The sequence below is a fragment of the Micropterus salmoides genome, unplaced genomic scaffold (assembly GCF_014851395.1).
Source record: "Micropterus salmoides isolate LMB-PRFRI ecotype aquatic unplaced genomic scaffold, ASM1485139v1 Ms_hic_scaffold_17, whole genome shotgun sequence".
Classification (NCBI taxonomy): Eukaryota; Metazoa; Chordata; class Actinopteri; order Centrarchiformes; family Centrarchidae; genus Micropterus; species Micropterus salmoides.
The window spans coordinates 18,239,693-18,256,673 of NW_024040817.1; the positions used below are offsets into that span (position 1 = coordinate 18,239,693).

The window sequence follows — 16,981 nt, forward strand, 5'->3', positions numbered from 1 at the left end:
AGAGAAAGAGATATGATTTTGTCTTTTACACTTCCATTGTCCCTGCACACTAACCTGAGTCTGCACCTTACTATATGGATATTTTATCAAGGCACACATTTTTTCTGTTGATGCATCATGCTTATGTCTATGCTAGTGCTGCCCCTAAACTAACCCTCACCCATTTCCCTGCTATCCTTCTCTCCTTTGCATTTCCACATCAAAACCCCTCACCCACACTCTGTCCTACTTCACACGTTTATCCATCCCTCCTTTATCTCACTCAAATACCCAACACCTTGTCCTATTTGCCTGCGTGCATTGTGTAAAGAAGTGGCGGCCATATCCCGTGGAGCGCCAGCGCCTCTCCTTCCTGCACATGCTCCGGGACTCCCTGCTAGAGAAGCTAAGGCGCAGTCGCTCGTTTGGTGACCTGGCCTCACTCCGGCCAAGGCCCAAATCCAGTCTGGAGGTCTATGTGAGTGTGTTGTGGCCCCTTGCCCCTCCTAATCTGACTTTTGTGTGCCTCAATGACACAATGGGGATGGACTTCTCTGCGGGTGTGGACACACTTGGGCTTGTCCAGCCCTTTCTGTGGGCCGCAGAATGCCATGTGTGTCTGTTTGCATGTCTATTTGCATGACATGCTTTAAGCTATTTGTGTTATTCTTATGCTTTTCTACTCAGAATTACTGTCTTGGTTGACCAGATCTAGTCGAGTAGATTTTAGAATGAAAAGTGGAGTTAGATTGGATTGGATTTGTCTTATACCTTTTTCATCAACATTCACTGATTTCAATATATAGCTCAGTTTTAATCTTCCATCTTTTTGTTACACATATTGACTCCCCTGTCTCTCTTTTCAGTCCACTTTACCAGATGACGTCTTTGAGAACGGTGGCTGCGGCGTCGCTGAGTGCAAGCGTCTCTCCTTCACCTTCTCCGACACCTCTGGCTCCACACCCAGCCCTGCCCCGAGCTCCCACTCCCCTGGCCTGTCCAACCCTGAGATCACAGTCACTCCTCCAGAGACAGACCCATCACCTACACAAATCCTCCCAACAAGGGAGGACTCCATCGCAGAGGAGCATTTAGTGGAGGAAGAGGAGGAGGAGGCATACGAAGAGGATGGCGAGACTGGTAGTAGAGGAAGTAGGGGCACCAGTGCCAGCCTCGCCAGCGATGAAGCCGAGGTTGCAGAGGACTCTGAGTGGGAGCGCACAGAGTCCCAGAGAAATTCTGGCTCAAACTGTGGTTCGGTTGCCCGGTTCCTCTGTTCTGACAGCCACCTGTCTACGGTGGCTCCAGAGGATGTTTTCTTAGACCAAAATGATGAACTAAAACCTGTGGAACTGGACACAGAGGAGGCGGGGAGCCTGACCCGGCAGCTTGTGAAGAGGCTGACTTCTTCAGAAATTGTGCCGCAGAGTGGGGCCTCCTTGGAGGGAGGAGGAAACCTGAGTTGGGCGGGAGAGGGGAGCAGGGCATTCCTAGAGAGCAGCCTGGAAGAGGCCATCCACAGCCTGCTGATGAGGCTGGAGTCCCTGACTCACCGCTGCCGAGAGCTGCAGGACCTGGAGCAGGAAGTGATGCGTCTGGAGGACTTGCTCAAGGTGACTAAACCCTTCTTTATGGTATAAGATCTTATATGGGAATGAACAGAAGAAGAAAAATAGTTAAAAAGTTGTTACTTACAACCAAATGTTTTATTTATATTTATTTATGTATTTTTACTTGGTTTTTTTTGTCTAAATTATTAACTAATTACATTACATAATCCTTAAAATCGTCTAACCACAAACTACTTACTCAGAGTAAAGAGTACTCACCAAACAAACAAAAAAAGAGTCAGGACTAAATATCAGCACACGTTAAAGTCTAAAATTAGTTTGGATCATCATCTTGTAACACACATCAACAAACTTTCCACTGTGCACAGGGCTTTTATTTTAAAGAGGCTTTTCTCTGGTGTACTGTTAGGTCTCAAATATACAGTAGGCTATATTTAGAAAATATCAAATCTCTATAGATAAAAATAATAAAGAAAATTATAATTTTAAAATTACTAATAATTGACTCCATAAATTGAAAGTAAGTCACTCATTACCTCAAGAAAGTAATTTATTGGACTTATCCCCAACACTTGTCCTTCTGTGTTTTTAATCTCTGGGTTTACCTAAATGAACGCTTATCATAAAACCACAGTATTACCTAAGGTGGAGAATCCCCGAAAAATATTAGTTGGTTTGGCCTGTACCACCTGTCAAAACATCAAGCAACAGAATCTGAAATAATTGTAGCTACTCGGAATGGACTGAGGCAGGCTGACTTCTCCAGGACAGAAGAGTAAAATGGTTATTTACCCAACATGTCCTCCTTCTTCACAGTGTCGTCTCCCGGGTCACAGGAGCCGCTCATCCAGCCTCAGTCTGACAGTGGAGAGTGCCCTGGAGAGTTTCGACTTCCTCAACACCTCTGACTTTGATGACGAGGACACTGGGGACGATAACGGCATCCTCAGTATCCCACAGAGGTCTCCGCTTTTTGATACGGACGGAGAAAGGATCGGGTGGGTGTGAGACAGACAGAGGCACTTTATGTTGGCTGACACTGACACTAAGTACATTTTGTCTCTGTATCAAGGCGTTTGACTGCTGTTCAGAAATGTCTGAACTGAAAATTAAAATAAGATACCGTTGTTGAGGTATCGCATACCAAACACTTAGCGCAGGTTCTTGGTGCTTGGGTTTTAAGTCAATTAATGCTCAGCTACTCATTCATGAAAGTGGTGGTCTTTAATAATGTGCAATCATAACATGAAGGGTCTGAATTACCATTTAATTCTAAGCACATTCTAGATTACTGTTCTGTGTGATGCTGCTGCCACTCGGTGGTGACTCTGGGCATTTGCCTGTTTTAGGGGCCAGCATCCAGAAGCCAGAGGACACCTGAGTGAAGCCCTGACGGAGGACACCGGGGTGGGCAACAGCGTGGCGGGAAGCCCTCTGCCGCTTACCACTGGAAACGAAAACCTGGACGTGGCTATCGTCATCCACCTGCAGTACTGTAATCACCTCATACAGGTGGATGTTTTGAAGTAGTTACACAGTAACTAGTAGTTGACATTAATTCAGTTTGTTAGAAACATTGCCCTAACATGCCTTGGTTTCTTCCTGTGATGGCAGTTGTTAACCAGTGTGGTGGGTGTGTGGCAGCGTCGCAGTCTTCTCCTCAAACTGTCCGGACAGACTCAGCTGTTAGAGGAGCTAGCAGAGATCAGTGCGGATAGAATGGGAGCGATTACATCTGCTGCTGATGGTAGGTACCAACAAGTGAAAACCAGCTTGCTTTATTAGTTTGTTAGTGAGTGTTTACAATGCAGCGTTGCATCTCAAGAGTAAGAGTAATTTAGAGCAGTGTATTTGTTATTATTGAAGTGCTGTATGACAAATTCTCACAATGCAACCAAAGGAACTTTCTGGTTTGATGGTTTGTAGCCTCTGACCTTCTGTTTTGCCCATTTCTCTCAGTTCTCCCAGACCTCGCAAAGCGCCCACATCTGATGACTCTCTGGTCAGAGTGCAGCGGCTCTGCAGGACTTTTCCACACCACACTCGACAGAGTGTTCAAACACATGAACCAGTGCTACGCAGCGGTGCTGCAGGAGAAACACCCACACGGCGCTGACACAGGTCCGTTCATCCCTATTTTCACACTTAGAATCTGTTTTGTATGCAACACTTGTCTTGTATCTGTGTTTTTAGTTACTCTTAGGTTTCAAATGAGTCACTTATTTGGTTGTTAAATCCGTTTTTAAATTTGTCCCGGAGGGAAAATTAGATCATTGTAAGTGCTAAGAATATAATGTGATTAAAAAACATTAAAAACAGAACAGCCTGGGAATCTAGATTTATATATTAGATAAGATATATAAATGAAAATGTAGTTCCAGTTGGCTAGAAACAATTTTCTCTAAATTCAGATTTCCTTCTCTTCCCTCCAGTGATTGGTGTCGTAGTGGGTGAGATGGTGGACAGGAGCGAGCTGGTGGCGGCACACAGTCCTCCTGCCGCTGCACTCTCCCAGGACGTTCTGACTGTGTTTCAGTTCCACAGCTACATCTTACAACATGAAGTACAGGACATGGAGACACACCTGCTGCATCTGGCCAGAGAGGGTAAGCACAAATTGGGGGACACGCATATTAATACTCAAGTAGCTTTGATAATGGCCTTAACCTGCAGTGAGCACAACATTTTCTGCCACTGAATCATGTAAATCACTCAGCCAGATCTCAGCAGAAAGATATATGTGAATCAGTCACTACAGATACAATTATACAAAATATATAAGCTTCGTGGTGTACGGATTTTCACCTAATAATACCATGATTATATATTTTTTTTAAAGAGCAGATCATTTTCTGTCTAAAAGCGGCCAAAACTTTACTAGATGAGGACTGTAATGACCTGTTTACAGTAAATAAAGAAAGAACACATCCGTTTGACTCTTTGCAGGCTATTTTAAATCTCTGACATGTGTCTGTGTTTGTGTCATACTCAGAGGTGTTTGCAGAGGCTCTCCACACTGGAGATTATTCTCGCTGTCTAGCAGAGATGGAGGAGGTGCCTGTGTCAACCCTGTGGCCTAGAAACAGCACCCTGAGGGCCCTCGCCTCCCTGCTCACAGCAGAGGACCCTCAGGTCAACAAGGCAACAGCCGACTACCTCTCTTCTGGAGCATCGCACAGCCACTTCAGGGCCAGAGTGAGTAGTGCTAAAGACGGAGTATGTGTAAGAGATGTGTGTATTTGTGTGTGTAAACAGCATTTTAAATAGTTTTGACAGATGCTACAAGCCGTGTGTGTGTGTGTGTGTATCTACAGGCAGTGGAGTGCTACACCCAGGCGTTGTCAGAGGCTGGAGGTCAGAGCCAGAGGGTGGCATGTTCAGCTCTCAGCTGTCTGCAGGTCAGTGACCATCATCTACAGTTGTGAGACTGTGAAGATTTGGAACTAGTTTAATCTCTAATTCTTTAATCTGCGTTCAATGAGGCTAAATTTCCTTCTAAGCGATACTTTGTCAAAGATAGGTCCGGGGTTTTTTTCTAGTCAAAATTTGTTGTAATCACTCCTCCCATGTAGCGCGTTGCATATTCTGGAGCTCTGCCGGTGCGGCTGTGAATTTGCTACGAGCTTCAGACGCTGCATGAAGGTGTTATACCTCACTTCCTGTGTCCCCTATGTGGCGCTACATAGCACTTGGCGCTATGAATATAAATTAATATTGGCGAGTAGATGTTCGGGGTGGGAAAGTTATCAAGTACATAAAGTTTTGCGCAGATGTGAGCATGTACACTGAAGTTACAACAACTTCCTGTGTCATGGCGAAGATTTAATCTTTGACGCCACTCCACGGACACGCCCATCAATGAAAACTCACAGATAGCACAACTTTTCATCGTCAATGCCTTTAGAAGGCACAGCAGAAATTTGAAGTCGATCGGATTAAATCCCTAGGAGGAGTTCGTTAAAGTACGGAGTGTGTAAATCATCCAAAAATATCTGTAAAATTCAAAATGGCCGACTTCCTGTTGGGTTTAGAGCATCACTCCAAGAGGCTTTTTGGTACGTCTGGACATGATACATGTGCCACAGAAATTTCATACATGTAGGTCAAATGTACATGTGTTCAGGGCGGGACTCTCATCCTACATGTAAAGTTTTGTTCAGATGTGAGCATATACACTGAAGTTACAACAACTTCCTGTGTCATGGCGAAGAGTTGATCTTTGACGCCACGCCACGGACACGCCCACTGACGAAAACTCAGATAGCACAACTTTTCATCTTCAATGCCTTTAGAAGGCACAGCAGAAATTTGATGTCGATCCAAATATATCCCTAGGAGGAGTTCGTTAAAGTACAGAGTGTGTAAATCATCCAAAAATTGCCGTAAAATTAAGAATGGCCGACTTCCTGTTGGGTTTAGGGCATCGCTCCAGGAGGCTTTTTGGTACATCTGGACATGATACATGTGCCACAGAAATTTCATATATGTAGGTCAAATGTGCGTTGGGGGCTGCTTTGTTAAAGGTCACTTCACTATGACTGTGAGTGAATGTCGGCATGTACATGTGTTCAGGGCAGGACTCTCATCCTACATGTAAGGTTTGGTGCAGATGTGAGCATGTACACTGAAGTTATAATAACTTCCTGTTTCATGGCGAATCATCGACGCCACAGACACGCCCATTGAAGAAAACTCACAGATAGCACAACTTTTCATTGTCAATGCCTTTAGAAGGCACAGCAGAAATTTGAAGTCGATCGGACTAAACGCCTAGGAGGAGTTTGTTAAAGTATGGAGTGTGTAAATCATCCAAAATGGCCAACTTCCTGTTGAGTGTAGGATATGGGTTCTTGAGGCTTTTTTGTACGTCTGGACATGATACATGTCCCCAGAAAATTTCGTGCATGTAGGTTGAACGTGGGCGAGGGGCTAAGTTATTCCAAATTTCTAGGTTGCACTAGCGAGTCATTTTGCCACACCCATACGCGAAACCCATAAAATTCGAAATTTTTCACCACTTCTGACATGTGTGCAAAGTTTGGTGAATTTTCGGGTATGTTTTTTTTAAAAATACAGTTTTAATAGAGACCTCGCACGGTTCGTGCTCGGGCCCTAATAAATGTCTTTTTGTGGCACAAAATTCCCTGTACATTTGTGTGCGGGGCCACGATGGAGGGTTGCAAAATAAATGTACACCCATTTTCCAGGACAAACATGAATGAGACTGCTACACATTGACTATAGCTGATCTTTAAAAGGACACTGTGGATGGGAGGAATGATTATTCTTTCCTGATGATGATGCTTGGTGCTGAACTACTCCAAATGTCTGACTTTTTTACGTGAAGATGAAAACTATGTTATCATGTTTTTGCTGCAGTTTACATTCACCCTAAGATGCAAATTCAAAAAATGCACTGTAGGATATCCTGGGTGTGTGTGTGTGTGTGTGTGTGTGTGTGTGTATATAATATATTTTAAATGTTACCATATTTATATTTTTAGTGTACATTTATTATCTGTTAGGTTCTGTGTGTGTAGCATGAAGAGACAATAAAATTTATTTTACACAACCTTGTGTTGTATAATGATGAATAAACTACCTTGATGTGGCTTATACTGTAGGTATATTATGATGAATATGACATAACCAATTTGCTGTCACTGGGTGAAATTGCATTTGCTACCATTCAACAACAGGAAGTACTGGGAACTACTGTAGTAGCTGAAGCATAAGTAATTTAATAAACTTAAACTGGCACGGTACAAAAATAATCTGTTTCTAATTTATCTTGTGTGCTATGATGGCTAAGGAGTTATGTAATGTAACAGCACCATTAATAAGAGGAAATTAGCACGTTACATTTGTGTGTCCTCTGTGTACTTTGATAAGTACCCACCTCACAGAGCTTTTCTGTGTGTCTGTAGGCAGTAGAGAGCATCAGGGCGGTGGTAGCACTGTGTGATTCAGCTGATGAAGAGCTTCGCCATGTTGCCATAGAAACCCTGCTCACATTTGGTAAGTAACAAATTTGTGGAAATCAGATGCTGCTCAGCTTGGTCTTTCGCTACACTTTGCAAATCGCTATTATTTCTGGATTGCATTTTATGCACAACTGCCACAATGTACCTCACGCCATGATGTATAAACATATTAATAACATGTATATAAATGAAGTGTGTGTCCAGTGTATGACCAAGACATATTTGTTTTCCTTTGCTGAGCTGGAAAACTGGATAAGACCTCTTAAAACCCTATTGGACTGATCAGGAAAATGGTCATTATGTCATACTCAAGGGATCATGACAGACAGCATGTACACAGTATTTTATGTGTACATCTACATTGTCCTTTATCGTGTTGGCCATATGTTCAGTGCAGGTCCACTAGTAGTAAAGTATTGCATTTTCTCAGTACTATGTTTTTGAATCTTTAATCCAGGTGTTAATTTTTTCAGTGATTTATACCATTTCTCACTCACGTTAATATGACCTAAAGCTGCTGGGATGCCATTGCAATCTGAGAAGTAGCAGGTTATATGTCATCACTGAAACCTGCTTGGGGGTGCAGTGTTTATATATAACCCTTGTGTTTGTGGCAGGTGAGGAGGGGCGGCTGGCGTACGAGCAGCTGGACACGGTGCCGGGGGAAATCATCCGTCTGGGCACAAGACGAGGAAACGCCGTCACCACTGCCTTCTGAGCCACCGTGCCACTGGAAAAACATCACAAATGACATCTCAGCCCAACCTCCGGGGGCAGCACTGCCCCTCAGCTTAACCCCACACTGCACAACTCACAGGGCTGTTAATGACTCATCACGTTATAGATCTGCTTTTTTGGCACAAACTTTAAGGACCTCCACCCCGCCACAATAGATCACCATTCTCACTGATACTGCCTCCTAAAAGGAACTAACACCAAACAAAGTTTTCTTAACCACAAAGACACACAACCTGTACCCCTCCTACGCGCGCACACACACACATACACCTCTTCTTCCTCCATCGTCTCCACTTTCAGACACCCCCACCCCTTCCTGTCCCTGCTTTCTGAGCCAGGCACACCATTCACATTTTAATTTCAACTGGAGTATTTGAATGAACACAAAGCTGATGAAAGCTGCTCCAAAGACTGTGGAAACTAGAATTGAGCAGTACATCTTCACATAACCTCTTTAACCAAGCTATCCACCACTGCACACAACATTTGTATCACTTACTCGCTGATTAATTTTAATTAATCTTGATTGTTACAAAGTCGGTTGTGTCATGCAATATGCTAACTGTGATCTTTGCATAATCACTATTTATCACATGTTTTAGTTGGTGGTTTTGCATAAGAAATGTTTTCTGGCGCTTTCGGAAGATTTGCACTGTTGTAAGGCATGTAAATATGGCATATTTTACACAGCCGGTGTAATATATGTGCTTGTATTTAAAATATATTTTAAGTTCTTTTTTTCTAGTACGTTCCATTTTGAGTTTCAGGGATTCCTGTATGGGTGAAAGAGGTGTGTTTTGTGGAAGGGAGGACCATTAATAAGTTGAGAATGGCCTCTGAGAGGAAGTGATGTTGTGGTTTTTAAAGCCCACGTGTAACAGCAGTTTACAGTCTTGAACAGATGTTGACCTCAGCTGTGTATCAGTGGAGGAATAGGAAAAATACTGAAGGTTAGAGGTGAAATAGGTCAGCACAGTGCCCAAGGTTCACTCGCTCAGCAGTTCATATCAGAGTTTTCTCATACATGCAGTTGAACAAGTGCAATTTTTCTGTACATACGTGACTCTTTTGCACCTAGCTAACACGAGAAGACATATGATAACGTCAGCTTTGACCATTTGAGCCTTGATACGGTCGAGCAGACGGGTTCCACAAATACACTCTTTTGTAAATGTATTTTTCCTACTAGGTAAGGAGCCAGTCGAGGGCAATAAATTTGGTTCAGGATTGTGATCGTGCACTTTCTCTAACTGTACAGAGAGGAGGATCCTTTGGGCTGAGTAAAGGTGTAGCCTCCATTTTGGCTAACTGCACATTCAAACACCGTATGTGAGCTAATGGCAGGATTAGAAACTAAGCTTTTCTTATGAAGTGTTCTGTTTGGCATGTCTTGGGTCTGTTTTATTTCCCTGCATCTTAACTGTAACGTGGGAACACTGACCTGAGCTAAGCGCCTAATTCCACCTTTTCTCATTGTAACTGTACTACTGAGTCTTGTGCTAGTGCACTGTGACAAAACTCACATTTGTTCACACACCTAATTTATTATTTACTTACCTTGTGATTTTAATATTCTTTCTTGATACAGTAAACATGCAGATGGCAATTTTATGTGAATGGATTGTATATTTATGTTCTGGATCAGGTCAAGTATTTGAAATATCGTTTAAAAAGGCCTCCATGTTATTACCATGCAAATGATCTCATGCTTAACTTTAATTGGAGTTTATTTTGAATGAATTATATTAGATAAATTATTATTTTGGACAAGATTAAGATTTCCGTATGGTCCAATAGTATTATAGATTTCTTTACCCTATGAGGATATTATATATTAGAAATGTTACTTTATTACTTAAAGATTTACAGTAACCAAAGGAGGAATTAATTTTACAATGGCCTTTTAATCATAGCTCATAATTCATTAAGGAGAATGTATTCAACACATTTGCATTTTGGCCAGAATACTCAGACTTATCTTTAGAAGCACAACTCAAAAATGAAACAAACCCATAATATATGAATCTTATTTGGTTCTGACTGCATAGTCCAAAAGCCATATTGAAAAAACAAGTGGTAATATTTTTATGAAATGTATTTTTCTTTTGTATTATACTGTAAATGTGTGAGCTGAAGATGGTGTTTTTTTTCCTCTTTGACCTTTTTGTAAAACAAGGTCAATATTTTAAGTAACAGTTACTTTTATTTCTTCCACGATGTGAATAGCATACATACAGTATTTTGGTAAAGTATCAAATTCATCCACTCAGTGTTTTATTTTATTTTGAGTGAGCTACTTTCCTTTTACAAACTTGCAGTTGACCAGTGTTGATTCGTCAGCTTCTTAATTCCTAATTACCACAGAGTACAAGTTGTCAAAATGTACACATCTTTAATTATTTAGAGATTGGGTTTAAGAATAACTTGGTACACTTTGCTGGAATTGGTCTTTATCCATCTCTGTGGTCAATAGCTTTCGTGCTGATCCATTTAGTTGCATACTACTCTTTATTGTGGTTAGCAGTATTTCCTCTGCTCATCAAAAGTTGCAATAAAGTTTATTTTTGCATAATTAAAACTATAAAATTGTGATTTGTCAAAACTGAAAGTCTTAAATGTCTGCACAGTTGTGCTTTGTTGGATTTTATGGATGAGTTTCTATTGGCCAGATAATAGTTTAACATTACACGTGCAATAAAAAAAATTCCCATTTATTTCAATGGACATTGAAGATAGAGGCAAGGGGTGCGAGTTTGAGGAAAATCTATCACAGTGTAGGCTATGTACTGTATTAACAAGATGGGAATTGCTGGTTTTGATTAGTACCATGAATTAATACCTTACAGGTTCCTCAATCATAGGTAAGAATACCATGGGTCACTGTGCTCTGCAAAGAGCAGGATCCCCAAACGGATCCAGACCTGGGAGAAGGAAGCTAAGGATATCAAAAGTTGTCAAGACAGAAGGTAGTTACCAAGCTCAAAACTCTGACAGGAAGGTGAGCCAAGTCATCCTAGAAAAAGCTTCCATCTATCACCAAAACAAGGACTGAGAGGAAGGCTCTTGAAGCAGAGAATTGGAGCGCCGATACATTTCTAATAGCAGTAGACCTTGTAGTACTTCACTGTGTCAGAGGGAATGTATTTGAAATCTTGAGTCACGATGGTACATTTTATTCAATTTGTAACTTTGAGCCAATGATCAAACACTAGAAAGCACTCGAGGGCACTCATCCATTGAGGCTGCAAAATCCTAAGATTTTTTTCACAGCAAAAAGTTTAACTGATTTGTGGTAAAGGGGAAAGTTACCTTTTTAAAACAAGTTATTGAAAGTATGAAACTTTATTTTTACACCTTTTATTTTTGGACATTTCTAGAGGTGGAAGATGTACTCAGATCATTTACTAAAGTAAAAATACCATAACAATACTCTATACTAAGAGTTACATTCTTGCTGGGTGGATTTAGTTGTAGGCCAGTTAGGCAAGTCAGTTCAGTGGGTCACAAGATAAATTTGAATGAGATGATTAACAGAGCAAAAGAAAAACCAAAGCTCTGCTATTCAAGTGTGTATTCCTTTTTCCAGACTTGATGTTTTGGGCCTCAGTTTAAATTAAACCAACTGAGAAGTTGAAGATGTGCCTCTATGGTGGAACTGCTACAACTCTGACATCTGAAAGCTGACCGGGGGCCACAAACAGAAATGTCTTTTGTAAGGGGCCATGAGCCACAAAGGTTGACATATTGGTTTAATCTTTAGCATTGATTTGTATTTGATAATTGTGGAGTCAAAACATTAAAGTAGTGGAAAATGGAAATGGCAGAATATAAGTAGCAAACATTGACATAACCTTTTAAGTTAAATAGAACAGTTGCTTATTTACACATCCTGCAGGTACAGGGCAACAATCCATTTTGCATTGTGGTTCTGGCCACCTGGCTCATACAAGTCCAATATTAACTCTAACTGTTTATGGTCTCTACCATCCGAGTCAAATCTCTAGTTGCTAAATTCAACTGTTCACTTGCTGTTCAGAGCAGGTATTAAACAGTGGAGTCTTTCAAGGTTTGTTGAACAGCCTGCTGCAGTCAAATCCCAGCCACAGAAGCATTGAGTGAAACAAGTTGTAGACTGGACAGCCAAATGAACTAAATTTGCTATGAGCGCTAGCCAGTATGAGCTGCAGATTCAGGCACTACTCCTTAGTTTTATCTAGACAAGCAGCCCCTTCCAGTGTCACTTTTATAATAAAAAAAAAAAAAATATATATATATTAGGAGGCACTTTTAGCCACGTTTAATGAATGGATCCCAGAAGTAGAATTGTTGCTTACACAATGTTTTGGGTCAATGCATTCAGAGGGGTGTCAACTACTCCGCATGGTGGGTACAGCCAGTCAACATGTCACTAAGCAACAAGATTTATAGGCCTGAAATCCTCTTGCTACAAGACATAACACATTTAAAAAAAAAAAAAAAATTTAGACACTATGTACACAACTGATATAACATTGCACATGTTTTACATTGTAAACCCAGACAGTGAATGTAGGACTATCACTGGAGCAAATAAATAAAATTCACTGCCGAGTCTTTCCACAGCACACATTTTGACTTCTCATAGGACAAGCGCTACGTCACATGGGTCATTTTTCTACAGATGGTTGACAGTCAAGGTGAGAGGGCTGAGGGGTTCATTTTGGTTTTACAAACAATCTGACAAAGCATAGTCTTTATGGGTTTGGTTACATGCAAGGGGATGTTAAGCGCCGCTCCAACCCCCATCAAGTTAAATGCTGCAGGAGACGAGTCAAGCTACAGCATGGCAATGGATTACTCTGTATGTTATAGCTTGTAAGAAGCTGGAAAAGCAGCAGAGACGTTTCCCCCGGAACTCCTTGTGCTCTAACATTACTGAAGACATTAACATTGGCTCTGTTCTACGCAACTGTCCCAGTAAGCCATCACCATTAGACAGTCACCCAGCATGCATAATGCCAGGACCCTGAAACTGAAGCAACTGAGTGAAATTCAGCTATTAATTTGTCATTTACACTTGTGCTTTTCCTACTATGACATGTCAGTGTCTGCTGTGGAACAAAATTGCCTTTGCTGGCTTAGTTTTGAATACCTCTTTACTCCAAGTAGGACAAGTATAGCAAAAGCTAAAAATAAAGCCAGCCTGTCCGTTCAAGGCTCAAACATGACATTTCAGTTGTTTCAAAAAATGGTGAAGTTTGAACATGGAATTTCTTTGAAAGCCATTGCTTTTGTTGCCGCCCAAAAAGACAAAACACCACATTAGCCCAAAATCTGCTGGCCTGTATAAGCAGGTCGAAGTCCCATGACTTCGGAGAGCTGTGTCAGTTAATCTTGCTCTCCTGAGGGTCCAGCTTGTTCATGGTCTGAGGTCTCTTCTTCCTCTGCGTCACTCTGACTGTAATCAGAATCATCTTCCTCACTCTGACCTTCCACTTCACTGTGGTAGTCATACTCGGCCTCTACATCAAGGGCAATATCCCTCAGCTCCTCCAGATTGCCTGGGCTCTTCCCAGTCAGCCTCTAATAAAAGCAGACGTGATACAGTTTACTTACAAGTACCAAGTGAGGTCCCTCAGTGTAGTCCAGTTTGTGTTCAAGTTTAATTATACTGGTCCCACCCATCTGAACATGTAGTATTTATACACCCGAGTCAAGAAAATGCAAATGTCCACAGCACTGTTTTAAACCACATCATCTACCAATACAGGAAAAGTTTGACATTAAAAATCAAGCTATTGCAAAAAAAAAAAACCATCAGGACATAGACCACTGTGCCTACCTCAATCATATCAGCCATGTACTGTACATGTTGTGCCAGCTCCTGCAGCTCTTCATTTTCACACTTAAGCGTTGTTATCTGTTCGTCTTTGGCTTCAATGTCTTTGTGTAACTGTTAAAAAAAAAAAAAAAAAAGAGAAAAAATGTTATCATTAAGCATGAAAAGGCTCAGGCAAACTGAACCTGGCTTTAGTAAGTTAATTTTAAGCTGCTTCAAAATGCATTAAACAAAATCATTCAGAAAAATAAGCTGATGAGGCCCAATGTCCACATAATTTCTATGAGTGTACAGGTTTTATTATTATAGAATTGGTGTCTCAGAATTGCTTTAAACAAAAATGAGGAAATAAACTTCAAGTCAATCAATGCATTTAGGTGCAATGTTACTTGAAGATTCAATGCTAGCTGGATGGGAGCCAACTAAGGCTGACTCAGTCAGTGGGAGCGTGGGAACAGCTCAATTTAGAGCTAAACATTAGCTGTCTCTTAGTGATTAACTCACCTTCTCATTCTCCTGTAGAACATTGTACAAGGCCTTCCGACGCTCCTCAGCTACCTCTTTCCAGTAGGTGGAAGGGGGCGTTTCTACAATGGCAACATGAAGAAAAAAAATATAAATCTAATTCTTAGGTTAGATTCCACAGTGTGTGTGTTAGTGTGTATTGATTATGAATCCCTACCTTTGACCATAAGTTCATATGCTTCATTGGACATGCCATCTGTCAAACACTGAGTTTCTTCTGTTTGTGTGGATTTGACTTCTACCTTCACCCTCTTTGGTCCTCTAGATTGTTCTGAGCTCCACTGTTTTCGTTTGGGAATGACCTTCCCCATCTTTAAAAGAAAAGAGTCATTTAGAAGATCAAACTCATTTTTCAAAGTGTTTAAAAACACAGAAGACTGTTATAGATCACTCTTTAGTGGAACAATTCTATACAAATAATTGATCCAGTTACCTGAACAATATAGTCACCCAAATCAAATGACTTCCAGCAACGAGCCATTGCATACCTGAGCTGACCTTCCCAAGTCTTTGTTGACTGCTGAGGGTTGGAGGACCTGTAGGGTTTGCCTGGGGGGTCCCATTGCCCTTTGAGATGATGTAAAAAAGCTCTGGAAGACAAGTGTTATACACCTTATAACTGAGTAGATCACAAATTACAGATATAAGAATGGTAAACAAAAGCAGGATCTAACCTCTTCCCACCAGATGAGTCTTGAGAAACTCACTGAGTCACATGAACTCTGTTCTTTCTCAATGAGTTTATTCATTGGGGCTTAGCATCACTTTGCATGCTTTACTTTAATTACACCATCACCATGGGAGAGGGCATAAGTGAAGTGGCTTTCACTGCTGTGATGTTAAACAGGCCCACAGGTGTGGGAACAGGGGCAGGGCCCAAATTCTTTTAACAGCTGTGGGAAAGTTTTTTGTTAAGGCTCATTACAGAGCAGCCAACAAGGTCAGTTTGTTAATGTTTAGCCACAGCTTCACAACACACTTGTGTTTCACACCTATAATAAGGTGATCTTGACTTTTGGGCAGTGGGGGAGATTGTGGCTCATGGAGGCATGACCTGTGGGTCCATGTACATCTTAAGTACTTGGAGATACAGCCATATATAAAGCAAAACACAGTCTAATTTACAGAAGTGTAAGCCCTGCCATTGTTACTGTGTAATTTAACACTACAGTTGTAAAGGACATTACATTTATCTGAGCAATCACAGCAGATTCAACCTTCACTCTTTCAAAAGAGTCGATCTGAAACGGTCTCTTGCCACTCAGTACTGACAGATTAGTCTCTTCATTGCTGTAGTAATTTAGCACCAACCTGCTCAGATAGGCTTCACAGAAATTTTGACTTGTCATTGGAGATGATAGTGTTAATGGCTGTTACCAAGTACACCCGCTCTGAAGAGAAAGCAGCAAGATAGAATTCAGTATTTAAACCTGTGTTTGTTTTTTAACTACAGATCTTTATTGTTCCCCTCAAGTAAAAAGTTGGGGGCAATTCCTTCTGATACATGTTACATAATATGCATTTTGTATGCTTTTAATTGTATTGGGGACCATGCAGCATGGTGATTGGGCACACAACTGATTGATTTATCCTCTAGTGGTATACATTTCCGGTCTCTCACCAGCTGTTAATTATACATCAATATGGCCTCTGATGCCATCATCCACGCCAACAATGCCAAGAGACCTATAATCGTACTGATTACCTCTTTGATTTCAGCCCAAAAACTTGATCAACTGTTCATTTGATGTTATAATACATTATTCTGTAGGAACATATTTCAAACCCAGGGACAATTACTCACCTTAATATTCTCATTAGACATCTGGTGGCTGTGTTTTAGCTTTCCACTGAAACTCATTTCCAGAGACCTGATGGAGAAATTATTAAACGCATCGTCACTAACGTTACATCCTAAAGTGAATAAGTGTGACACACATTTGAAAAAAAACCCAAACTAAACTAACGTTAGTTTAAAATTTAGCGTCTGGCTGTAAACGTGACAACCGTGACTGTTAGTGTGTTGTTGTTTTTTTTATTAAAAAAACAAAAAACGTTAAATTTCGATACAACGGGGGGGGGGGATGGGGTAACGTTAACGTTACAGAGGCCAGTAGAGTCCGCTAACTCTTAAAATAATCTAATTTAACCTAACGCGGCTATGGCTAGCACAGTGGTACCTGCCGTCAGTAATACTTAAAGGGCAGCAAATGTGGAGATAATCAAATTAAGACAGTATTAAAGTATATACGCGTTAAATCGACTTACCGTTGATGAGCCGCGCCTCGTTCTTCGAACTGCTTTTTCTCTTTTCTGAGGATCTCGCGCCAGGGACTTAAATACGCCCACTACGTCATGTGGTAAAG

General features: G+C 41.2%; 2 protein-coding genes across 7 annotated transcripts in view; one reads left to right on the top strand and one right to left on the bottom strand.

Annotated features, from left to right (window-relative positions):
- ripor2 (RHO family interacting cell polarization regulator 2) overlaps positions 1 to 10,853 on the top strand; it is a 72,222-nt gene extending 61,369 nt beyond the window's left edge. For 2 of the 5 annotated variants that reach the window (XM_038724504.1, XM_038724507.1), the window contains exons 13-23: positions 311 to 457; positions 846 to 1,592; positions 2,367 to 2,548; positions 2,900 to 3,062; positions 3,165 to 3,297; positions 3,510 to 3,671; positions 3,983 to 4,156; positions 4,543 to 4,745; positions 4,865 to 4,948; positions 7,478 to 7,568; positions 8,152 to 10,853. In XM_038724504.1, the coding sequence (XP_038580432.1) occupies positions 311 to 457; positions 846 to 1,592; positions 2,367 to 2,548; positions 2,900 to 3,062; positions 3,165 to 3,297; positions 3,510 to 3,671; positions 3,983 to 4,156; positions 4,543 to 4,745; positions 4,865 to 4,948; positions 7,478 to 7,568; positions 8,152 to 8,252 (2,187 nt within the window). In that variant the 3' untranslated portion in view covers positions 8,253 to 10,853. The remainder of the gene's footprint in view (positions 1 to 310; positions 458 to 845; positions 1,593 to 2,366; positions 2,549 to 2,899; positions 3,063 to 3,164; positions 3,298 to 3,509; positions 3,672 to 3,982; positions 4,157 to 4,542; positions 4,746 to 4,864; positions 4,949 to 7,477; positions 7,569 to 8,151) is intronic. The other 3 variants (XM_038724506.1, XM_038724505.1, XM_038724509.1) reach the window with 3 other exon arrangements.
- Positions 10,854 to 12,020: 1,167 nt separating this feature from the next.
- gmnn (geminin DNA replication inhibitor) lies at positions 12,021 to 16,973 on the bottom strand. 2 transcript variants are annotated; one of them, XM_038724510.1, is made up of 7 exons: positions 16,884 to 16,973; positions 16,420 to 16,486; positions 15,104 to 15,205; positions 14,773 to 14,926; positions 14,595 to 14,677; positions 14,094 to 14,204; positions 12,021 to 13,834 (listed from the first exon to the last, which is right to left on the bottom strand). In XM_038724510.1, exons 2-7 carry the CDS (start codon positions 16,474 to 16,476, stop codon positions 13,640 to 13,642), a joined length of 702 nt encoding a protein of 233 aa, XP_038580438.1. In that variant the 5' UTR covers positions 16,477 to 16,486; positions 16,884 to 16,973; the 3' UTR covers positions 12,021 to 13,639. The 2 variants fall into 2 exon arrangements, with proteins under 2 accessions (XP_038580438.1, XP_038580439.1); XM_038724511.1 differs by lacking the exon at positions 16,884 to 16,973 and adding an exon at positions 15,927 to 16,006 and having other exon boundaries at positions 16,420 to 16,471.
- Positions 16,974 to 16,981: the final 8 nt, after the last annotated feature.

Coding starts and splice junctions, on each gene's coding strand:
- gmnn (XM_038724510.1), bottom strand. CDS start 16,476: ATGAGTTTCAGTGGAAAGCTAAAACACAGCCACCAGATGTCTAATGAG. Junction 15,206..16,419: donor TGTCTAATGAGAATATTAAG/GTGAGTAATTGT, acceptor CTTGTCTTCCAG/AGCTTTTTTACATCATCTCA. Junction 14,205..14,594: donor TTCTACAGGAGAATGAGAAG/GTGAGTTAATCA, acceptor TTTTTTTAACAG/TTACACAAAGACATTGAAGC.